The sequence below is a fragment of the Rattus rattus genome, chromosome 13 (genome assembly GCF_011064425.1).
Source record: "Rattus rattus isolate New Zealand chromosome 13, Rrattus_CSIRO_v1, whole genome shotgun sequence".
Classification (NCBI taxonomy): Eukaryota; Metazoa; Chordata; class Mammalia; order Rodentia; family Muridae; genus Rattus; species Rattus rattus.
In genome coordinates, this window is record NC_046166.1 from 10,987,618 (window position 1) to 11,012,961 (window position 25,344).

The 25,344-nt window shown below is 45.5% G+C and overlaps 1 protein-coding gene across 1 annotated transcript in view; it reads left to right on the forward strand.

Moving 5' to 3' along the window:
* Grid1 (glutamate ionotropic receptor delta type subunit 1) overlaps positions 1-25,344 on the forward strand; it is a 731,950-nt gene that overhangs the window by 397,159 nt on the left and 309,447 nt on the right. The window contains exon 5 of the mRNA XM_032919192.1: positions 17,817-17,870. Coding sequence (XP_032775083.1) covers positions 17,817-17,870 — 54 coding nt within the window. The remainder of the gene's footprint in view (positions 1-17,816; positions 17,871-25,344) is intronic.

The following is a 25,344-nucleotide window of genomic DNA, read 5'->3' on the forward strand; positions in this document are numbered from 1 at the left end:
GCCCTACTTAATTTGTGCAAAAATACATTTATGGACTTTTGATTAATGTCCTCTTTGTCATCTTTCGTTAATTAGGTGAGTCTGATTGACAGCCCATGTTTTTCCCCTTTCCTGCCCAGAGTATTTAGAAAGGACAGTAAGGATTTACATTCTTGTGACCAACAAGGTCAAAGGCTATGATAGCAGTGGGTAGGAACTTGAGGTCAGACTTCGGAAAGGAGACAGTGAGTGGAGGAGCACGCATGGTAACGCATGCACAGAATCCCAGCACTCTGAGGAGTGGAGGAAAGGAAACTGAGTAAGTAATATGAAGCTATAGTCATAGCTCGATAATAAGGAGCCTTGGGGGCGAGCATAAGCTGATTCTATTTGTAAGCCTCTGAGTCCGCAGCACTAAGACCTCAAAGGTAGGGAAGGCAAGTGACAAGAGAAGACAGAAAAACAAGCATAGTTTTGCAGTCAAAGAATGTGGAACACAAGCTTTTCTTCCTTGTGTACCCTCAGAACCCTGATAGCTAGGGTAGACTTGTTAAGGTGTGGGTAAGTGCCCAGAAGTTGACAGCTTCCAAAAAAGTCCCATGTGCTGAAAGCCCATGGTTCTTCCTTGAGAAGTAATAGACCTTTTAAAGTAGGTCTAGTGAGAGGCCTTTAGGGTGTGTGTTCCTGCAGTCGACTGGTAAATCCCAGAGTCTCATTTTTTATTTTTCCTTTGGTTATAAGATGAGGTCTTGCTATGTAGTTCTGCCTGACCTAGAACTCCATACATAAATCATGATTGCTTTGAATACATGTGTCCTTACACCTCTGCCTCATGAATGTTGGGATTACAGGTGTGAGACACCACATCTCGCTCCCATCTGTCTGTCTTCCATTTCTCAGACTTGAGGGAAACTGTTTTACTAAGCTAGGGATTCCTGCCATAATGCCCCAACTAGCTGTGGGCCCACAGCAATGAGATTAGCTGATCATGGGGTGAGCTCTCAAACTGTGGTGGAACATAAACCTCTCCTCCTTATAGGCTGATTATTTGAACACTATCATACCGAGGGGAAACAACTAACCCAGCCTCCTCCTGGATATCAAAGAACACTTTTCTGAAAAGAGCAGAGCAACTGTAGAGAAAAATGTTCATGTACTGATATCGTGGGGAACGATGTCTTTCAAGGCAAGCGGTGCCATTGTTTTGATATGGTTTGAATGTGTCTCTCAAAGTTTCATGTGCTAGAAGACTTAGTGTGGTGATGATGAGGGCCTAGGCGTGGAGGGAGGTGATTGGTTGAAGGAAGCATTATGTAAGGGGGATGTTAATAATTCATTCAGGATCACATTGCTAATGTGAAAGCGAACTATTGTAAAAAAGAGCAAAACCTAGTCAGACAGAGCAAAGTCCAGCCCCAGACAGGTCAATGTCTAGCCACAGAGAGGGCAATGTCTAGCCACAGACAGGGCAGAATCCAGCTCCATACAGAGCAATGTCTAGCCACAGACAGAGCAAAGCCCAGCCACAGACAGGGTAATGTCTAGCCACAGACATGGCACAGTCCAGCCCCAGAGAGGGCAAAGTCCAGTCCCAGACAGAGCAATGTGTAGCCCTAGACAGGTCAATGTCTAGCCACAGACAGGGCAGAATCCAGCTCCATACAGAGCAATGTCTAGCCACAGACAGGACAAAGCCCAGCCCCAGACAGGGCAGTGTCCAGCCCCAGACAGGGCAATGTTCAGCCCCAGGCAGGGCAAAGCCCAGCCCCAGGCAGGTCAATGTCTAGCCACAGAGAGGGCAAAGCCCAGCTCCAGACAGGGCAAAGTCCAGCCCCAGACAGGTCAATGTCTAGCTACAGACAGGGCAAAGTCCAGCCCCAGACAGGGCAATGTCTAGCTACAGACAGGGCAATGTCTAGCCACAGACAGGGCAAAGTCCCGCCCTAGGCAGGTCAATGTCTAGCCACAGAGAGGGCAAAGCCCAGCCCCAGACAGGGCAAAGTCTGACCCCAGACATGTCAATGTCTAGCTACAGACAGAGCAAAGTCCAGCCACAGACAGGGCAAAGCCCAGTCCCAGACAGGTCAATGTCTAGCCAGAGACAGGGCAGAACCCAGCCCCAGAGTCTCTCGTGCTGCTTTCCTTGCTATGCATTGGTGTTTCTCCCATGTACCAACACTTTGACACTACCAGACATTTTGTGTCACACCCTAGACCACTGTCGAGATGACATCTGTAGTCATTGCCAGAACTACACCATAAACTTACTCACACATTATTTAGTCTCAGGTATTTTCTTACAGGAAATAAACCAAGACAGAATTTATGGGCCACAAGCTGTGTCTCATGTTTTTTCAGTGAACTTTTTAATGTCTAACTTCAACTATGGAAGGTCACCCATGAACCATTATGTAATAGAAATAATTCTTGTATGGAAGAAAGAAAGAAAGGAAGGAAGGAAGGAAGGAAGGAAGGAAGGAAGAAAGAAAGAAAGAAAGAAAGAAAGAAAGTAGTCAAATCAAGAGAAAAGGAACCAGGATAAACTGACCAACATGAAAATTTCAGGAAAAAAAATTTCAGAAACACTGTTAGTAATACATTTAAAGAAGTAGAAACCCAATTTTTTAAAAAAAATGGGGTATAGAACTAAACAGAAATCTCAAGAGAGGAATCCTGAATGGCCCAGAATCACTTAAAGAAATGCTCAACATCCTTAATCATCAGGGAAATGAAATTCAAAAGGACCCTGAGATTTCACCTGACACCTGTCACGATGGCTAAGATCAAATCCTTAAGGGTCAACAGATGCTGGAGAGGACGTGGAGAAAGAGGAACACTCCTCCATTGCTGGTGGGAGTACAAACTTGTACAAGCACTCTGGAAATCAATATGGTAGTTTCTCAGAAAGTTGGAAATAGTTCTACCCATAGACCCAGCTATACTACCTCTGAGCATATACCCAAAGAATGCTGTACCATGCCACAAGGACCTGTACTCCACCATGTTCGTAGCAGCTTTCTTTATAATAGCCAGAAGCTGGGAAGAACCCAGCTGTCCCTCAATTGAGGAATGGATACAGAAAACATAGTTCATTTACACCATTGAGTACTACTCAGCCATTAACATCAAGGACATCATGAGCTTTGCAGGCAGATGGATGGTACTAGAAAATATTAACCTGAGTGAGGGGTATCCCAGACCCAAAAGGACAGGCCTGCTATGTACTCACTGATAAGTATGATTAGCCATAAGTACAGGATAACCATGACCCACCCCACAGACCCAGAGAACTTAAATAAGAAGGAAGCCCAATTAAGGATGCTTGGATAACACTCAGAAGAGGAAACGAAACAGTGATAGGAGGCAGAGGGAGGGAGGGGACTGGGTAGTGGGCGTGGACAGGCAGGATCAGGTTCAGGAGAGAGGTCCAGTAGACCAGAAGAGTGAATGGAAATCTGCAGCTGCCTGGGGTGGAGGATGGGGGAGAATCTCTAGGAAGTCCCAGGGACCTGGGATAGGGGAGGCTCCCAGGAATCAATGTGGATGACTTTAGTCAAGATGCCTAACAGTGGGGGACATGGACCCTGAAGAGGCCACTTCCTGTAGCCAGGAAGGACCCCCAGTGGAAGGACGGGGACACCGACCCACCTACTAAACTTAAGACCCAAAATTTGTTCTGTCTAAAAGAAAGAGCAAAGACTGAAGGAAAGGCCAACCAGTAACCGACCCAACTTGAAAGCGAGGGTTGGCAAACAGCAAGCTGTGAAATTATTAATGGTGCTCTGTTATGCTTGCAGACAGGAGCCTAGCATAGCTGTCCTCTGAGTGGCTCCACCCAGCGGCTGACTGAGACAGAAACAGATACCCACAGCCAACTTGGACCTCTGGGGGCTCTCAGAATCTGAGCCATCATACATGGCCTGGGATGAGCCTCCTCTCTCCCTCCCCACCCATGAAATCCTAAAATTCCGCCTCCGTCTGTCCTCCCCAGCTATTGGCTGTTGTCTTCATTATTTACCAATCAGAACCAACTGGGACAGGTTCCCAGAAGTTACATGCAGATACTCTGGTGCAAGCAGTTTTTGGGGGGGAACATAATTAACATTTGTAATACAAGCAGCTACATACTGCAAACCCCAAAATCTGTATGAATGTATGTTTTAAAAGTAACTTCTGGATGTCAGCTTTCAAAAAAATATATGTTCCGGAAAGGATTTAAAATTAGCGATTACAGACCTGGAAGGAGGAGTCTCAGGATAAACTCCTGAGTTAGAGGCGAGTGGTGCATCTGAGAGGAGGGGGCCAGTGCCGTGATGGCCGATGTCCAGGGCTGCTGGATATTAAAAGCCTATTTTATACGAGGCAGTAAACATTTGGAAAGGGTACCGTAGTGCTTGAGCAAATAAATATAAATCAGGGTAATTAAAAAGAAAAACCGAGGGTGTCTAAGGAAAAACCAGCATTATCATAATGCACAACTGAGTTTAGTAAAGGGTAGGGCCTGCGTTGTGATGGGAAGTTTGAGTTCTATATAAAGGAGTCGTATGGAAATAGAGCTCAACTGTCAGAGTTGTCCCAGTAGCAATTAGTATATTCATAGGTTGTCACACCCGTCCACACTATCAGCTTAGGCTGCGTCTCCCACTGGTTCTTAGTGGGTTCATAGACTTGTTCATCCATCCCCACCATCCATTTAAAGCATAAAAAGACACTGTAGCCATCAGTAGCCATTCCTGGTTTCTCTCTCTAACTCGCCTGTCCTCTGCCTCACATCCTGCTCCTTCTGTCCCTGGGCAGTTACTTAACTTCCAATTTCTTTATATTTGCTATGCTATACATATAACTTACATGAACATAAAGTAGTATTTTTTTTAACCAGTATCTTTTGATGTCTCTGCTAACTACACTTCTGCTCTGCTCTCTCATCCCCTCCCCCCACCAGTACACCAGTACGCGCACACAGAGGCCAGAGGTCAGTGTTAGTTGACTTCTTCAATTGCTATGCACCTTCTTTTTAAAGATAGGGTCTCCCACAGAACTTGGAGCTCCCTGGCTCAGCTAGACAGGCTGGCCCGTGAGCACCGGAATCTCTCTCTTCTGTATCTCAGCACTAGGATCACAGTGCATGCCGACCCTCCCACGTTTTTATGTGAATTCTGGGGATTAGAGTTAGGTCCTCAGTCATGTGTGCCAAGCACTTTGCTCACTGAGCCATCTACCCAGGCCCTTGCTTCTTACTTCTGTGAAGCCAACTTTCTGAGCGTCCCCATGAGTGAGGTCAGTAGAGTATTTCACCTAACGTGTCCCCAGGTTAATCTGTTGTTACAGACAGCAAGATTCTGTTCCTTAAGGGTTAAGTTGCATGCTGAGGTATGTATGCACATCCTCATCTGGTCCTTTCTTGTGGATGCTTACACCGATTCCAAATTGACTACTGTGACTAGCGCTAGAACGCACACAGTAGTGTAGAATCAATTTCGAAATTGTGACATAGCTAGATAGGAAATGTTGGGGAAGGGAGTGAAAGGAAGATTTGTAGGAGAGATTTAAATCCTCATTATCATATCTGGAAGATAATAGATAATGCTATATAACAATGCCGAAAATGGATCAACCATGTACAAAGTATGAATATAATTATGTGTGATTCAGAGATACGGAGTTAAATCACGGGGGAATAGCTAAGAATTATGTTTATCTCTACAGAACAGGACCAAGGGGCAGGCAGACTAGGAAGGGTCATTTGTCAGTAGTTAGCCTTTTGAAAATTAAAGAATTTCAAAAATACTAGCTTTGTAAAATTATGATTTAGCATAGAGTAATAGGTTTATAAACTGCTGTCTATAATTGTCACATTGTATCTCCAAATTGCTTACTTTGTACTCCTTTTAAAAACATTTGATTATGCTCTTACTTCATGCATTGGTATTACCAGTGCTTGGTATCCAGATCTTTAAAAATAAGTGTTATTTTCCCTATTGTTGACACAAAGTTTTAAAACAGAGTTAGAGTTAATAAATAAAAGGAATGTATTCAGATTATATTGGGCAACAAGCAGAATGCTGGAGAAAGTTCCAGAATAACTTGTCTTTCTGGACTCCAAATCTGACTAGAGAACTTTCCGGGACTGATATTTTTCCTCTGTGTCCGTGAAGCCTTGTTCTCTCTGTGTCCTCTCTGTTCTTGTAACATTAGTGTCTTTTGCATTTTCAGTGTTTTATTGAACAAAGAAATATAATATTCCGAGAGAGGGGCTTGCAGAGCAGAAAAGAAGGTTATGCCAAGTTTAACAAGTTTGTATGGCATGAGGACTTCCCTGCTAGTTTGCCTTGTGATTCTCAAGGTGAGGCAGACATGAACGGACCACAGGCTTTCATCTTTAAAAGAGGATTTAAAATTTTTGCTTTTGTTTTCGTGTATCGGTGTGCATAGGCTGTGTGTATGTGTGTGCATGTACGTGCGCATGTGCGTGTGTGTGTGCGTGTGTGTGTGTGTGTGTGTGTGTGTGTGTGTGGTATTTCATGTTTCAGGAGGCCAGAATAGGGTGTGAGATCTCCTGAGTTAGAGTTGCAAGCAGTTGTAAGTCACCCAGTGTAGGTGCTTGGAGCCACCTTGGGTCCTCTGGAAGGACAGCAAGCATTCGTAAGTACTAAGCCAGCTCTTTAGCCACATATTTTTATTTTTTACAAGGAATGTTGTCTGTCACCTAGAACCTTCTGGTCCCTGGAATATAGTCCAGGATCTCCAACTTGACAAGCTCTGTCGCCCACTGTAAGACCACTGGGGTCTGGCAGTATTCCAGGTAATAACCCTTGGCTTACGTTGTGGGTGCTCCTGCCTCATACTTCGAGTCAGACCATAACCAACCCTGAAGATGTACCATGTGTACTTTTGGTTGACAGACAAGTTGTTCTCAGGTAGACAAATGCCAGGTCTGTACCAAGAGGCAGCAGGTATAGCGAAGCCTGAAACAGTGCAGGCGCACCTCCGGGAAGAATGCTACACACTCCCAAAGCTCCTCTACAATTTGAATATGGAGATTCAAGGGCATCCTTCCTGTCCTTATGTGAGAGGCAGGAAGCAGTTCCAATGTGGTGGAGTGTTTAGGCAGAGCTGTGGCCAGATGGATCAGGGCTCAGCAAGTGGTGACGATTTAATCATTATAGCTAGAAATGAAAATGAAGCTGTAGTTGAGGACCATAGAGGTTGTCACCCCAACTGATAACGTCTGAAGTAAATCCTTGCTCACGACATGTGACATGCATTCGTTTTTCTCTCTAAGCAGAGCATCCTTCGGTAGAACCTTTATAAGGTACTTTATGGTGGCAATGTGTAGGTTGATGTCTTTATACAGGAAGGCAGGTGCAGGATAGAGTGAGGTCTGTTATTGGACGAGAAGGAAGGAAAGGTGGGAGAAAAATTATAGAAGGAGGAGAAGGAGCCGGAGCGAGAAGGAGCTGGGAGAACATGGCGGCAGATGTTAAGATTCCCCTCGACACATAGATACAGGTTGATATGAAGATTTTTAAGGGATGGGTGTGGACAGGATTTTGTGCTGTCTAGATGGGTAAATTACATCTTATCAATCGGATCAGAGGTTACCATGTGGTGTGTTCTTTCATGTGGGGACTTAAGTTCAAGAGAAGGTGTGGAGAAGGATGAGCAAAGCCTGCTAGGGAATTTTATGCCTGGTGTGGTAACAACCCGCCAAGAGAACTGTAAGTGAAAGCAAAGTGGTGTGACAAGGTGCCACGCTGGAACATCTCGCAGACCGCAGACTGCCCAGCTCAGAGTACTTAGGGGCAGCGTGGAGCTGAGATAAATTAACGCTCGTTCCTATGGCCCGCTGGAGCCAAAACTAGCAAGAAAGTGTCCGTCCAGGTACGTGCAGGAACCGGTCACATCTTTTTTGTTTCTTACCGCAACAAGGGTGGACAAGGATGTTGGAGCCAATGGGGACACTCCCTAGGACTAAATCTATGCTTATTTAATGTCTGATTCGGTTGCTATTTGCTCTAGGAGCTAAATGCAGGGTTGCTTACCTTTTCTGGGGGCCCTCAGGACTTTTGGGAAACGCTTAAGCCACCCCGAACTCTAGAATCCAATTGTGTGGCCCGTTATATTTGGAGAATGTCTGTATGTAAGGCAATGTAGGATTTTATATTGCACAATCTAAGGAAAATAGATTGCTTTTGTCCTTCAACGCTCACTGAATTGGTTAAATATTTTTCCATATTCACCCAGAATTCTAAGCTCCACCATGGCCTCCTGGTCATTCTGGGGACAGAGGCTCAAGCTGAGTGCCCAGGTTACCTGTGTGAAGTGCAGTTTATGCTGTCCTGCCCCTCACCTCCTCTGGCTTCCCACAAATCCACGGGTGCCGCCCTGGCTTCTCATGGCCTAAATAAGAAGCATGTTTCCCAGCTCTTTCCAGAGCCAGGGAGCTCCTACCCAGCCCACCCAGGAAGCAAATGTTCTCATCTCTAGAACTGAAAAGAAGACTTTTTTCTTGTTGTTTCTGTTCCATTCTCTGCAAAGTCAGGCTCATAAAAAAGAATACAAATTACACACGCAACTCTTATCAGCTGGGGAAGGAATTGCTACTTTCAACCTTATTGCTTTAAAAAGCATTTTAGTCTTCCATCTTTTAAAAACAATTTAGGTTGAGAGAAGGCCATCAGGCCCATGCTTAGAAGCTGCTGCAGAATCACCTTGGGCACAATTTGAAGGGGTCATGGTGATAAAGACTGATGCTTTAATTGTGCCTCTTGGGGAAGTGTAGCTGTTTTTCTCAGTGGCTAGCCCCACCTGGAATCTGGGTCTCAGGCGACGAAACCTATACATGGGAAGTCCGGCCTCTGGGGGTGTGATGTGACCCAGCAATGTCAGAAAGGACTGTCCTGCCCCACACAATCCCCTGTATCCTTCATCAGGAACATCTGATGCTGTGGGGCCCCGGGGCAAAGTTTTTTGGATGGAAGCAGCACTTTCACAAGATCCAGTCTGAACATAGATATGAGAGAGAGAGAGAGAGAGAGAGAGAGAGAGAGAGAGAGAGAGAGAGAGAGAGAGAGAGACAGACAGACAGAGAGAGAGAGAGAGAGAGAGAGAGAGAGAGAGAGAGAGAGAGAGAGAGAATGAATAGGAAAATGTTGCTAATCAGTCTGGACCTTGCTTGGCTTGTTTCTGAAAAATCATTTGAAGCTACAGTTGGACAGCAAACATACAAGGAATGGCTCCAAGCAACCACCTGCCACCCAAGGTCTGTGTCCCCTACCCTGGAGTGGACAAGGACCAAGTTATTTGATTGCTCACAGCCCACACTGCAGAGGCTGGCGGCTGCCCTTGCTAAACCAGATCAGGGTATAAATAAACTCAGAAGTGATTTGTTTTACTGTAGATTTGGGTTCTCAAAAGGGATTTTACGATGGCGTCCATGTGGCCACAGGCCTGAAAGCCTTTGTTCATCAGCGAGACAAGATTGGATAGAAAAGCCAGGCTCCTACAGCCTCCCTTCAGGGCCCAGCCTGAGTATCAATGGGAGTGAGAGCATGGGCAGCCTTATTTGGTTTCTGTGCCCTGCAGGAGGTGGGAATTATAGATCACTGATTAAAGTCCAAGTATCCATCAGCCAATACTTGTCGGCAGCGCCTGGCTTCACTTCTCCTAGTTGATCTTATTAAACAGATCGTGCCTGCAAGCTGACGCCATTTCATTTTTCTGCTGATATTAACGTTTCCTCATAAATTGTCCACATGTAGCATATTCTCTCTTTTTATTACAGTAAATTGCACGTCCTGCATAGCCCTGGAACCTGCCTCTATTTCGTCTGAAGGAGCCACAAAATGATCTGTAATGAATCTCTCTCCCCCAGAGGCTGCAAGCTGATACTCTTACCCTCTGTCCGGTTTGGACCAGCTATTTTTCTCAAACGTAGACAACAGAGTGAGTGGAGTCAGTCTAGTGATAGACTCAGATCATTCCACTCCATCCGAGTTTACACGTATTGAGTCAGTCGAGGTTTCTTTTTCCTAAATCAGCAAAATCAATATTCTGAGGCCCTTACTGCTCCCCCTCACTCCATGCTGAACAACTTTCCTGGGCCTCAGTTTTCTTGCATTCCTCCATAAATGGGCTCCCGAGCTTTCATGAGGCTCTAGAAGAAACGTCAGGGAATTGGAATCGTGGGGCACCAGCTGAGTCAGGAAGGGCTGGCTGCTAGAAAGAGCCCAGGGGAGGACCCTTGTAAAGACCTTTGTGCATCCAAGATTTCTCTGCGGCATCTCAGACCTTGGTGGGGAAAGTAATTGGAGCCATGAGAATAATATTAGCATACCATCACGGTTTTAATTTTCAACTCGAGGCAGCCTGGAATAATCTGCAGATGTGGCTAGATCATATTGGCTTACGGAAATGTCTGCAGGGGACTGCCTTAATTGTTAACTGATGTAGGAGGGCCCAGGACACTGTGGGCAATCCTCTGGGCAGCTGGTTCTGAGCTATGAAGTGGTAAGCCTGAGCTTGTGAGTGAGCCACCCAGCAGATTCTACAGTGTTTTCTGCTTCAGTTTCCTGCCTTGGGTTCCTGTCCTGCTGGCTTTCAGAGAGGGAGGCATAAATTAAGCAAGTTATACCCTCCCCCCAACTTGCTTTGGCCAGAGAGTTTCATTGCCACAGCTGAAAAGAAACAAGGATAGACATTTTCTACCAAAAAAAAAAAAAAAACAAGATCCAAAGAAGGTCTGTGGACAAGCCTAAGTTAAGCAGAGGTGTCTTCAACTCTTTACCAAAGACTGCAAGAGTCTGGGAAACACAGTGGCTTCAGGTAGCTGCTCTTTTCAGGTTTCCTTGTTCTGGACATAGCTTCTGACACTCAGAACGCATGGTGGCCCGATTAGCCAAATGTAAATGGGCTCCAACATCAATGAAGTCATCCACCCTCATCCATCCCTGAGTGTTGATGATGCTTTTGGTGGGTGACATTGCACAGGGAGAAGTGTTTCTAAGTAGCACATTGTAGCAAGGGCAGCAGGAGTCTTTAAGTTAGCTCCACGTCTGTCCTTGGGAGAGCGCCAGGCCTTAGACTCCATGGGGGGATGTTCTCAAGTGGTGGAGTTAGGTTTTTAAAAGATGCTAATTGCCCTCAAGCTTTCATTATCCCAGGCTGCCAGTGTTGGGAGGGGGGTGCCCAGATAAGTGGCCAACAATTAACGCACACATAAATTATCAGTGGCATTTGTACTTTGTAAAACAAACCCTTAGTGATGGAGCTGGAAAGCGTCCGTGGGAAGGTTTTTTCCACTCCATTTACCAGTCCTGTAGGCCAAGATAACAGAAATGGGCTCGCACCTAAGAACACGGGAGGAATAATGGCCTTGAGCTCTTGAGAACAAATTAGCCCCGGGATGAAGGCAGGGGACCTCTCATAATGGTGTTGTTTCAATACAGGAAATAAGCAAGCAAGGAAACAAACAAACAAACAAACAAACACATTAAAAACAAAGAACATTTCCTTATTCCACTGTTGTAGGACCTGGCCTAGGTTTGCAGGATAATATACTTTCTCAGGTAATTGTTTGGGCCTTCTGGGAAGCCGTATGACTGAGCGTGGGGCACACAGGCTGGGGCTAACATTCACATTCGTTCTCTGCTGACTACTCTTCCGACAAAAATCTGGGTGCACATAGATGGGGACGGGGATAAACAAGCCCCATGGGGTCTGAAGTAGTGGAGTTATTGTCCCGAAGTATCCTGGAGGCGCCGTACAAGCTGGCCCCACTGGCCTTTGAAATGCTCGCACTTGCTTCTATATGCTACTCCAAGGACAGTAGCATATCCAGGCTGCAGATGCATCCTAAGTGTGCTTGTCACCCACATGCTCTTGCCTCCGTATGGAATTGAACCTCATCAGCTCGTAGTCAAGGGGCAGCGGCCAACCCTCTCCAGCCTCAATCTAGGCGCGAGGCCTGCTACTGCCCAGGGCCTACTAGGGAGCTTCGAGCTGTAGCTTAGCCCCCGTCTCTTTCTCTATTGGGGTGGCCAGACTGGAACTCACCCCTCCTTTCTGAGGAGGCTCACAGGATGACATGTTGAAGTCCTGTGTGCTCTGTCCTGCAGTACTGTTGTTGCCATTGGCCACGGAGAAAGATACTGGAGGTTCACAGCAGGTGGCTGCTTATGAGCAAAGAGAACCCTTCCTATCCACACTTAACTTTCCCAGGGTTGGGAAGAATGCTTGCTCTATGCTCACATTAGCCGAGGTCTACTTACGACAGCATACTTTCATTTCCAGAGGATGACGGTGGGTGTCACGGCGTACGCCCATGCAGTCTACACATACATGAGTGTGCCTGCACACTGCTTCCTTTCACTGGTCATCTGTGTCACTCTTTTCATTGATTCCATTTATCTGTTACCACCATCCAGCGTCCTCTCTCTGATCAAAAGGGTAGAACACTATACACTTGGTCCCTCTGAAGCCCCATCTCCTCATCTTTATTTTTTTCCAAATTTTGTGTTCACTGGTCTTGACAAGACACATAAATTAGGTACATAGAGAGTCAGTTTGACGATACCTTGCAGGATTCATGATAATGTAGCAGGGTCACCTGTATCAGGCCAAAGCTTTGGGCCAGAATAGCAGCCCCTCTGTGTTCACCGAGACCTTGGACCTGGCTAGGTCCACGAACTCCTGTAGTTACTTAAGTCTCTGCTTTATCTTAAGGATGGTACCAACAACCACAGCTGTCAGCTCCGGGGAGAAACATAACCAACTTCCCACTCGATGGAGGTGAACAAGTCTCTGCTCTCAGCACGACGCTATCTCTCCTCCACCTCAGACGCAAACCTGTAGAATACAGGAGCTGCTGTCCATTTACCTGATTGAGCCAGCTCTTCTCTATACATGCCCGCGGTGCCATGTGGCTGGAGAATCCCGTGCTGGGCATGAGAAAGGAGGTCCTGGGCTTTTCTGAGGCCTGGAGAATATAGAACAAGGAGAGTGCTTGCTGTGTTTCACAGCTGCACACACTCTTTTTTTAAAATCACCTTTTGACCCTATGATGACAGAGACACAGCACCTCGTCGAGTCATGTGTTTCAGGACATTAAGACAGATGTCAAGGCATGGATAGCAGTTCTCGTATGTTAGTAGAGGAGAAGATACTGAGGAATTGTGCACTTAGAGGAGACCCTGGTGACAAGGCAGGAGAAGCAGCGGAAGGGAAGGAGGACTTTAGTAGTGACCGGTCATGTATCAAGCTCCTTTCTAGATTGGTGAAGTAACGGACATTTAATTCTTAACATCACCCCAGCCTAAAGCTGTTCATTTCAGGTGGGGATCCCAGAAGCAGGGTTTGAGGAGAGGGATCAGATGACATTGAATAAAAGAGTGTTCCCGGAGGGATTCAAACAAGAAAGCCAAGCAGGTACATAGAGATGTGCAACAAGGAAGCGAAGGGTGTCAAGTGACATAATTGTGACCTCATTCGGTAGCTGGATTCTGGAAATGGCTCAGATGACACAGAGACAGGCCCACCAGGGAGCATAACAGCTGGGAGCTGCACCTGTGGCACCCTCAGTTCTTGGTTGGGATGTAAAGTCCCAAGTAATCATGAGTGCCGGGTATGCTCTGGCAGCCTGAGTCTTGGCTGCTGGTGGTGCAGAATGAGCACACAGGGGTCTGGGTAATCAAATATCTCACTACGATATGAGGGGTTTTAGGCAGAGTAGCACAGCATGGTTGGTACTCAAGTGTTTTGGGTTACAAAAATGTACTTGGAGAGGTGACACAGGTCACCAGGGAGCATGCAGCAAAGGTCCTCTACCACACTTGCTTTATGAGTGACTTGTTTCTATCTGCCGCAGGCATATATGGGAGAAGAAGGGAAAGGGCGGCACTTAGAAGGGGAGCCAGTTATGCTGGGAGGGACCCTGCCCCTTTGGTCTGTGAGCTGGTAAGGCTCATCCCACAGAGCTGGCAGCTCTCTGGTAATTGCGAAGGGCCGTGTGGCTTTGTTCAATCTGTTCCTTCTTACCACCTATGCCAGTCTCTGCGTGAGCTGCGCCCTTTGGAAAAAGGCTGTATCCAAGTGCTATTTATCTCTGTGTGGGAAAAAGAGGCTTAACAAATTAGCTGATGCCTAATTGGTGAGGGAAAGTAGGACAGGGAGGTTGGCCAGTCACCCTGCAGTTTTCTGATCAATTCTCTCTGCTAGCACCTTCCACGCCTGAGTCCGATACCAGGTAAGAAGACTTCTGAGTGGAGCCACGCTCCCACACACTCCCTAGGATCTCCCAGCAATCGACAATCGGCCATTAGCAAAGCTTGCACCTCTCAGCTGCAAAATGCACCTGTGCCTTCAAACAGCTACAGATTCTATGGGCGAGACCTCCGCTCTCAGGGGCAAGGTGCAAGCTGGATCTTGGAAAGGACTAGGGCTTTTTGCAGGTGGATGCTCTCAGCGAATTATAACCCTCTGTACCAAGGCCAGAGCCTTCAGTTTGGAAAACTTTCTAGGGGCTCCTTAAATGCAGTTTAACTTGGGAATCATCACAGTGGATGTCAGCTCAACATCGAGTTGTGCGTCTCACCTATGCTCACCCTCCAAGCCACCACTTATTTTCCAAGCCACTGTTGCCATTGACAACACTGGGGGCACTTCTAATGGACCTTACTGAGACAGCCTATTTCTTCTTGAGTTACTTGAGGGTAAAAAACTTTTCTTTCACCGTGTCGATCTTCTCTGACTACTAAAGCAATTCACTGTAAATCTACTCTTAGATGCTGCAAAGAGCAATGTGGACTCTTGCACAAGCCAGTTCTTTATTTGGTTAGACACCCACATCATCCTGGCCCAGAAAGAGTTTCTTATTACTTTAAGTGTCTGTTGGCTTAAACTGTCCCGCTTCATGACTAGGATCTAGAATGTGTTTCCTTCCATCACTGTGGGGTGGTGGCCCACTTAGATCAACACCAAGAGTGGAACCAATGCCCTCCCCCTCTAAGCTTTTCTGAAAGTCTTTAGTCTTTACTGCACTGTATTCAAATCTCATCTCCCCATCCGCCATGTCTGCTTTGAGTTCAGCCTCGTTGAGCTGCCTCTGTTGAGATTCAGTTTTTTAACATTGCAGCCTTTGGGAATTTAGGGAAGCCTCCGAGATCTGTGTCATATCCTAAGAGGGTGATGTAACCAATGAGCATTGCAGGAATGTTTAAAGGTTAGAGATTGAGGCCAGCAAGGACCCAGTAATGTGTTCACAGTATTTAGATCATCTTCCTGTACTTTTTCCTTATCCTCATCATCTTAGATATCCAAGGGCATCTGTGGTAGTCTGCATATTGAGAAGAGAGGGGTTCTATGCTGGGTAGTCAAGACCCTACCCCAAGGCTGTCTCCATTTCAACACTAGTAATTCAGTGTCCTTAAGAGACACTGTGGGGTTGGGGATTTAGCTCAGTGGCAGAGCGCTTGCCTAGGAAGCGCAAGGCCCTGGGTTCGGTCCCCAGCCCCGGGGGGAAAAAAAAAAAAAAAAAAAAGAGACACTGTATCTTGGGTCTTATAAGCTTATACTTATAAGCTTCTCTGGAAACAGCCTGGCTTTTCAGGCTTGCATAATGGGATGGGAAGTGTTTCAAGATACAGCACCATTGTACAGAGACGCCTTTGGTCTCTCTGAGGTTCACCTCCTTCCAAAGGCATAGACCAGTCTTCAGAGCCTTCTTCCTGGGGTGGGCATGGATCTGTTTATCCCAGGGGATATAATGTTCACGGAGTCAGGGTCATATAGCCAAAGGATATAGGATAGATATGAATGAAAGGAGGATTGAAAGGAGGACTAAAATGACCATCTTTCTATCTCTGCTTTCTGTGAACTTCTTGGGACATTTATGGACTTCAGTCTCTGAACCTTTTCTGGCCTCATGGGCCGCATGGCTTTGCACAAAGGAGAGGGGCAGGTGTTATTTATATCTTATACGTGACTTCACTAGACAAACGATAGTGGGCGGGCTCATTTCCTTCTCTTTCAGACTCTTTACAGCTCATCTTTTCATAGCCTGGAAGTCTCTCATTCTTAGGTTATAGAGGTCTATCTATGTTCTTCTGCATGAGCAGGCTGGGAAAAGCTCAGTGCCTGTGCTCAGTGTCCTACAATCTTGTCTGGTAAGGACTGGCGGGCTGGGATTCTCCTGGGCTCTTTATGATCTCTCTTCTCATCATCTACTGTGTTCCCCAATCCAATTTGTTGTTCCCATGGAGCAAAGCCCAACAGAGCTCTGTGCTCTGATAGTGTGGTGGGTACCTCCTCATCACAAAGGCCTGACACCAACTATTACAACTCCTTGTTAAGAACAATTACTTCTGTACTTACGGATAAGAAAATGTAAATCTGATATATCAATAAGTTAGCGATGAGAATTTTCACCTGATATGCACTTCCCAATGTGATTTTAATTAAAAACATCTGTCTGATATGCATGTGTAGATATGTGTTTGCATGATATGACTGTAGAAGCTTCTGTAAGGAGCCACTTCAATTTCCAGTGGATGAATCTGGGTGAATAAATGGGGAATTTTTAGTCCGTGGGCACGTTGTTTTAAAACGAGAAAGTATTATGGAGAGATTTTAATTAAGCATCTTAATTTGCCTATATTTTTTAAATCAAAAGAGTAATAAAAATTACATTACCAAAATGTGAAAAAAACGTAAGAAGGAAAGGAGTAAATCGGAAAGCTCTTTCCCAGGTTCATAGATGGGTTGGCACGATGCCTGGTGCTCAGCAAGCTCTTGGCACATGCTCGCCGTGAGCGTTCTTACAGGACATGCTTGCAAGCCATCAATCCCTTCCAATTCTTTCAGCCTGTTGGCTTTCCAATGCAAGGAGTGAGAAAGCACCCATAAATACATACAAAGGAGCCAGGCATTGTGGTGCGTGTGTGTAATCCCAGCCCTTGGGAGTTGGACGCAGGAGGATCAGGAGTTCGGGGCTTGGGTACACGGTAGATTTTAGACTGACCTTTGCTCTGTTCTTATATAAAAGGAACCCCCCCCCCAAACAAAACAACACACAAGCAAACGAGTTTAAAGTATGCAAACAAAACAAGGATTTCCTCTGCTGCTGCCTACCATGTATTCACATGTAAGCTATGTTATTGAATGCTTACTGTGTGTTGTCGCAGAGCAAAGTTCTGGGACATGGCTCTCACCTTTACCTTGTGGGGTTCTCACCTAACCTGGCAGAGAAAATAGACAATGAGGAGTAATAAACTGGCGGCCATTTACACTGAGTGGCAAGCGCTGTGACAAAGCTGGAATTGTGGAAATGGGCCCCTCCTCTATAATTGCAAGGAATCCACCTCCGTAGGTCCTAAATCATGAGTGAAAAGCAGCCCCAGAGTTCAGCCACTGCCTTCCACTTTCCTGGTGTTGCCCAGCACAGCTGGGTGAGCTGTCATGAATCCAGTTTTAGTTTCCTCACTCTGTAGTTTTGTGTGACAATAAATGCTACCCTAAAGTGCTCCTTTGGAAAGGAATTTACATGCCTTCTCAGGGAAGGGAGGCTATGCCTGTACCTGTGGCCTGTGGCGCCTGCAGGACTAGGGCCTCTAACCTTGCTCTGGGCTGGTGCAGAAGAACATGGGAGAGCAGATGGTGTCTCTAGTGATCAAGGCATCCAGAGTGGGCCCCAGGGGGTCGGCATGTTCTGTGAGGAATAATTTCCTGGAAAAAAAGTATTTATAAAAACATATCAATGTTTATAAAAACATAGCAATGATAGCAGCAATGTCTGCTAGCTTCTGCCTTGCTCCTGTTCACTTGTATTCTGTCTCTCTTTGCAGGCTGTGGAGACCAACTTGGCTTCCAAGGACAGCCACTGGGTCTTTGTGAATGAGGTAAGAGTCCCAGAGTGGTGATGGGTGTGGCCAACCCTGACCCCTATCCCAGGAGAAAGCTCAGAACAATGCTTTCAAGTCCAATCCCGATTTGGGGAGCTGAAATGGATCCCGTTGTTCCATTTTGCCAAGGCAAGAGGTCAGAGAACTGGACTTGGCCTGCCGAGATGCTTAATGGGACTGAGCAGAGGAGTCGAGACCTGAGTCGATGAGACTGTCAACATCAGAGAAGGGTTTCACACTTTATGTAAAGGGGATGAGGCGAGGCAGACGGTCTGTTAGGAGCCAGGCCTGGCAGCCTGGATCAAGCTATAAAATAAATACATATGGCAGGGCAAAGGAATTGAGAAAGAATAGAGGCCCTGTCTCATGCAGAATGTTACAAGTGTGTAAGAGTGTTATGTGCGTGTGTCTGAGTGTGAACAGGAGTGTATATGTTTCTAAGAGTGTACATATGTGACAATGGAATGGCTTAAATGCATGCACATACATATGTGTGAGAAGCTTTATGTATGGGAGTATGTAGTACATATGTATGTATATATATATGTATATGAATTGTGTGCATATGAGTGTTAATATATGTCTATATTCATGAGAGTCGGTATTTACAGATGTCTATACATGTACAGGTGTATATTGTGAGAGTACCTGTAGGTTTGTGAGTGTGAATATGCGAATGTACATTTGTGAATGTATGTATGAGCATGTATGTGTGAGTTGTTCGGACATGTGATTTAGTATGGATGTGTGTGAACTGCATTCTATGTGTGGATATGTGAGTTGTATGTGAATATATGCATATGAGTATGTATGTATTTATAGTGCACATTAGTATAGTTGGGAGACTGTATGTGTAGGAATAATGCATGTGCATGTGTATATGTACATGAGTGTACAGACACATGTACGTATGTATAAATATGTGGGAATATACATATATGGTTATGACATTTGTATGCCCATGCAAATGTATAGGTGTATTTGAGTGTGCGTGCGTTTGTGCATGTGTGCGTGGTCTGTGGATGTGTATACGTAATGCACTCATCCAAGAAAAGTTAGAAGGCAGTGCATTGAGGTCTGGCCACACCACTGGTTTGCCTCAGGGGTGAATGGGACTGTGAGATGTCACTCATCAGAAATACGACCCTGCCAGCCTATGCTGAAGCTGTGGCACAGAGTGACCTATTGTCACATGATCCCAGCTTTTCTGAAGAGCCTTCTGCCCACAGGCTCTTCCAGGAAGCAGAGCCAAGGCAGCCTGTGTAATCTCCACATGTTGTTTCAATGAAACAGGCATGTAAGTGTTTCTTGGTTTTGCCTTCAGTGGGGGAACGCGGCCTTTAGCTGCTACTAAATTAGCTGATCAATTTCTAATGGCTTCATTCTGGAGGATCCAGGGTTTATTATGTGGGTAATTTCTTCTTTTATGATGTGTATTTCTTCATTAGCACAGGGCTAATATGGCTGAGATCCACTTTGGGTGGCTGTTGTTAATAATGGCAGCTAGCACCACACACTAGCTGCTTGCTGGGCCCACTGCTGATGGCTTTCCTCTGTGGATTCTTATCCTATGAGTTCCCCGTCTACATGGGCCAGCCAGGGCCATGCAGTGGCTGCTCATTTCCCTCGGGGCGGTTCCATGACTGTCTTGGTAATTAGAAGAGGGATGCGACCACCCCACCCTGCTCTTCAGAACCGGCTTGAGGCTTCATTGATCCTCAGCAAGTTTTGATTCTCTGGGCTTTGCTGCCTCTATGCAGGCTCTTCAAAGCCCCGTGTCCTTTGTTCCAGTGAAAGGACGCATTCCATGTGTCCCAGAAGTCAAATGTCTGGTGCCGGTTTTACGGTTTTGATGACTCCGTCGCAGTGAATAGCCAGTGTTTCTCTGTAGCCAGGCTTCAGAAACTGGCCTGCTTTACATTTTAAAGACTTCACTTCCCTCTTCTACCTCCCTACCTATCCCCAGGATGTTGGTTCGGTCTGTCATCTGTCTCTCCAGCCTGACTCCCTCTCCAGGGCTGATCTTAACTGCAGATACCACAGTAGGAGGTACTTTGGGGCTACTTCCCCCTCTTAGGCACCCAGGTATTTTGGAGGAAACTTGAACCCAGAGCTTAGAGTCAGCAGGAGACAGGCGTAGGATGGGGAACTGTAGAGCCAACACAGATCACCGACAGGAGCAGGTCTCTGCAGCAGCACAGAGACTACACACTCACCTTGGCCGGCCAGAAAGAACACATTGATCTAAGAACCTTGACATAAACGTACCTTTCTTCAGAAGGTAGGGGATTTAGGGAGCCTCCACTCCCTTCTGTCTAGCTTCTTTTTCCAGGAAGTCTCTTTTTCTTGAAAGGCACAGGGCAGCAGCCCCCGTTTCTGATCACTTGGACATGTTGGGTACTTGTCAATCACTTCTCCCTTGTTGACCCCGCTACTGCTCACCAGTAGCCCTGCTGGCAGCTCTCCTCATCATTCCTGTTTCATAGTCAGGGAGACAGAAGTTGCAGGAGTTGAATCAATTTCTCACAGTCATACAGACATTATATGTTGTTGGTGGGGTTCTTTTATCCCCGCTTATTTTGTGCGAGTACACATTTTTGCCAGTGTGGGTGAGTATGGGCGTGTGTGTGTGTGTGTGTGTGTGTGTGTGTGTGTGTGTGTGTGTGTGTGTGTGTGTGTGTGTGTGTGTGAAGGCCTGAAGTTGGTGTTGGGCATAAACCACAATGGCTCTTCTACCTTATTCACTGAGGAAGGATCACTCAGTCAAACCCAGAGCTCTCTGTCTAGTCAGCTTGCTCTAGGGATCCTCTTTCTGCCTTCTGAGTCAGGAACTACAAAGTGAGCTTCCTTGACCACCCAGACTCTCTGTGATTTTCTCGGGAATCTGAACTCAGGCTTTCATGGCAGGCGCTTTCATCCCTGGAGCAGCTCCATGTTCCTGCTGGAGAATTCTTTAGGAAGATCAGTTAGCTCTAAAGCTCAGTCTGTCAGTGACATCTTGGGGCTAATGGCTTTGGCAAAGATCCAGCGCTTGTGGTCAGAATCTTCTGAAAAGCCAATCAGCAGGGCTCATGCATACATGACAGCGGGGACGCTCTTCGGCTGACCTCTAGCCTCAGCATATGGTCATTCTTGAAGACTTCATTCCAAAGGTAGAGACTCCGATAAAGTCATGACCCCAAATCCCGATGTAGCATATGGCTAATGACAGCGATGCTTTCTAAACGACATGTCAGGTTAGCTACAGGGCCAGCCACATTGAGGGTGTTATCTCTTGTTTAAGTGTGGTCCCAAAGTGGGCCAAATAGCTCTCTCCTTCCTGCAGGGTTGTAACCTTTTAAAATTCAGGCTGACCAAACATAGAGCCACAAATAGTTGCTGTTCTTTGTATTGTACATTGTGACTAGTAGTAAAATAAGGGAGAAAAATTGAAGAATCAAGGGGTCAGGCATTTGATAAAAACTCACTTGCCAATGTCAACCTGTGTGTGTGTGTGTGTGTGTGTGTGTGTGTGTGTGTGTCCATGTGTGTATAAGTGTACATGTTCATGTATATGTGAAGGCCAGAGGCCAATATCAGGGATTGTTTCTCAAATGCCATCCACCTTGATTTTCTTTTTTTTTTTGAAGCAGGGTTTTGTATTAATTTGGAGGTCAGCACTCATGTTAGGCTGCTGGGCAATGAGCCCTAGGAATCCATCTGCCTCTGCCTCCCTATAACTGGGTTTACAAGTATGCCACCATCGTTCTATATTTAACTGCTTTATGTGTTTTTCTTTTTCTTGATCCGGGGTAAACATTCAAGGACACGTGTTTTTGTTTGTGTTCTTTGTGTGGTGGTTTTCTTAATATATCTACTTGCTTACTAGCGAGTTTTGTTGCATTTTACAAGCCTGTTTTGTTGTTGTTGTTGTTTGTTTGTTTGTTGTTCGGTTTTGCTTTTGAGAAGAGACAGTTGGTTTCTGAACTTGTGAACCTCTCTGGGAGATTCAGTGACTCTCTGGGTTCTACTGCGAGACACTGGCAAACAGAGATAGTTTTATGTTTTAATTGATTGATTAAGTCACAAGGACATGTGAAAAGGAGTGAACTGTTAGATGAGCAAACTGTGAGTTCATGGAGAACACAGCCAGATCTGGCTCATCAATGAGTCTTCAATGCCCCGTGTAGAAAATAGATCGGTGAAAGGTTGGACTGAAGGTAGATCGATCTAGACAGTGATGAGCAGGCTGCATTGGTGAGCCCTTCACAGTCTGTGTCAGAGAAAGAAAGCAACAATTAAAGAGCCGGGCCTCAGAGATGGAGATGTTAGTTCACGCACTTGAGCCTGGTTGTGTTGGATGGCCTCTGGGGCCTCTGTCAGCTGGAGTGAGAGCCTTCTCTTTATTTAGCTCAAATCTGATGCTTGACCGCAGACTTCTTTGGACACATTCTTCCTGACGTATGCCTGTTACACAGTCGGATAGAAACCCTTAGAGATGTTTGATAAACAATGTAGATGCACATGTTATTTGCGCTCAGTGATGGTGGGTTGTCAGAACCCAGGAAAAGGTAGGTTTTTAGAAGCAGGAAGGCATAGTCATTTACATTACTCTTATATTGTAGCACATACCAATGACTGTCATAGCCTCGTTTATTCTAAATCTTGTTCTTAAAGCTCTGGACCCAGAGCCCTAGCTATTTTACTGATGCTTCTCCCTCCTACCATAAACAACATGGGGACCTGTTTCTCACCTGAAGATCAACATGACTGTCTCAGAACTCCTTGTCCTTCTCCAAACCTATTTCTTGCTAGTGTCCTTGACCTTAGACAGCATGCCGTGCTCTGTCTGACTCCAGCAGTAGGAAGTAGCTTACATTATGTTGACTGCACGGCCTGCTGCAGGATGACCCTACTTCACGTTTCCATTATTTTTTGTTTCTTACCACTATTCCATTGTGTCATGGGTCATGTCTGTGGGGGAATGGTGGCTCCTCTTATTTTCCCTTCCTGGCTCTAGGCCTTCCCTAGGACATTTTTTGGCTTCTATCTCCTCCCCAAATCTCATACCCTCTTGAATTCCTCATGGAGCTTTGCATTATTCGTGATTGATTGATTCACTTTCTTAACAGCCTGTAAGTGCTGACCTGAATCTCATCCCTACCCTTCTCTGGAAGCTTCTAGCGTGAAGAATGACACCTGAGGCGTCATTTCTGGTTGAGCCTCCTACCTACTCCTGGCTGGCTTCCTTTGACTCTTCTTGTCTAATTGCCTAAATGTGGAGAAAGAGGCACTGACAAAAATCCAATCTTCCATGTCCTGGAGAACCATGGTGATCTTCTACACGAGCTACAGCTGTCCACTCCTCTTGCTGCACTGCACCCACTATTTCTCAGCATGCATGATTAGGGGCAAACACTGTTTCACCAGAGGACCACCGAAGCTTCACTTGCCTTGGGTGGAGTCTCAGAGGGCAGGCAGCAGAATAGTCAGGGAAAGCACTGGTAAAACTTCCTGTAGAAACTCCAGTTCATATACTGGGAAGCTTTGTGGGAATGGAGTCTGTGATCAGATGGTGAATAACTTGAGAGTTAAATAGTGTGGCGAGGCACTTGGGAGGCAGAGGCAGAAACAGCTGGATCTCTCTTAGAGGACCAGCTCTGTCTACACAGTGAGGTCCAGGCTGGCTAAGGTTTCATATTGAGACCTTGTCTCAAAGCAGACAAACAGACAAACAGTAAAATAAATAGAAATAGCTATAATTTTCAGGTTTGCTTAAGTCACAGCATGGCATACCTTTCTATGTATAATATAGTGAACAGTATCTGCCCCATGCACCTTATCCTACTAAACATCTTTTGATCTCCATATGCTCACCTTTGCTGGAGCAGGCTATGGGCAGGTGGTACAGTAGCAGTCTTGAAAGGAAGTCCTGTCTATGGGGCTGCTTCAACTAGCCCTTAAGAAGATTTTTCTCTCAGACAGATGTCACATCAGCTTGTGGACCTCTTTGGTGCTCTATCCTTGGAATATTCTCTACACTTTTAAATCAGGTCCCACCCCATTTAATTACTGTCACTGGTTGCTGACCAATGTGAGGAAAACTCTGCCAACTGTCTAGGAGGCATCATCAGACTTTCATGACTTCCCTATGCAGAATGTTTACAGAGGGGAAAGGCATTAATATGGGAGGTTGCTATGGGAAAAGATGACGAGATAAAGTTAAAAACAAAACAAAACAAAAGCACACACAAAAGTAGGACACAGAAAGGTAGAACACACCAAAGCTGACTCCCACATTTAAGAAATCTCTGTTTAGGATGCACAGAGAAGGAGGCTATGATTTTTTTTCCCTTTCGTTTGGAAGATTTTAGTTCTGTTTGAACATTAAGTCCCTGTACTATTTGCCATCTTTAATTTTAATTCCATGTTTCTCAAAACCAATCTGTTTGTTGTAACCTATTCACTTGTTTCATTCCATAACCACACTAAGAAGTCTTTGAGAACCCACACCACATTGTACCCATCTCTGTGGGCCTGGCTCAGAGTCCCAGAATGAGGACTAGGATGTTAGGTAGGGCCAAGAGCTAATTTATTACATTTGTTAATTTTGTATGTGGATGTGTGTTTGTCGCACAGTGTGCATGTAGAGGTCAGACTACAATTTGTATGACTCAGTTCTTCCTCTATTATACAGGGAATCTAACTTAAGTCATCAGGGTTGATGATAAGGGCCTTCACCCACTAAGTCCTATCACTGGCCCAGCAATGCTTTTGATTATCACTTCTATTCTTTATTAAAAATTGACAGTGTTAGTGAGCTTTGACATACAACAATACAACACATTGAGTTTGACATATGTATACATTGATGAGTCAAAGTTTCAATGAAGATGGTAAATATTTCCACCACACACAGTGCCCTTATACCCCTTTATATTTCACCTACTTCTCTCTGATCTTTACAATTCTTTAGACAACTGATGATATGCTCTTCTTGGCAGTATTCTGGTTACTTTTATTGTGAAGTGACACAATCTAGAGTTATGAGTAATGAGGGAACCTCAGTTGAAATATTGCCTCTATCAGATTGGCTGATGGCCATGATTGTGAGAGATTGTCCTGATTAAGGTAAGTATGGGAGAACTGACCCCACATGGGCAGCGGCATTTCTCAGCAGGTTGGCCCTGGTTGTCTAAGAAAACTAGCTGAGCATGTGTCAGTGAGCAAGCCAGAAAATGAATCATAAGCAGTGTTACCTAGGTTCTGCTTCTACCTTTAGGTTCCTGCCTTGAATTCCCATCTGACTTTTGTCAGTGATGGAGTGTGACCTGGAAGTATAAGATGAAATAAATCTTCCCCCTCCAAGTTGCTTTTGATCATGGTGTTTATCACAATAGACAAGTAACAAGCATAGTTCCTGTTGCTGATTTCTATCTTCTGGTGATTTGCATCAACTGAACACTTCAGTATATATTCTTCATTTTCTTTT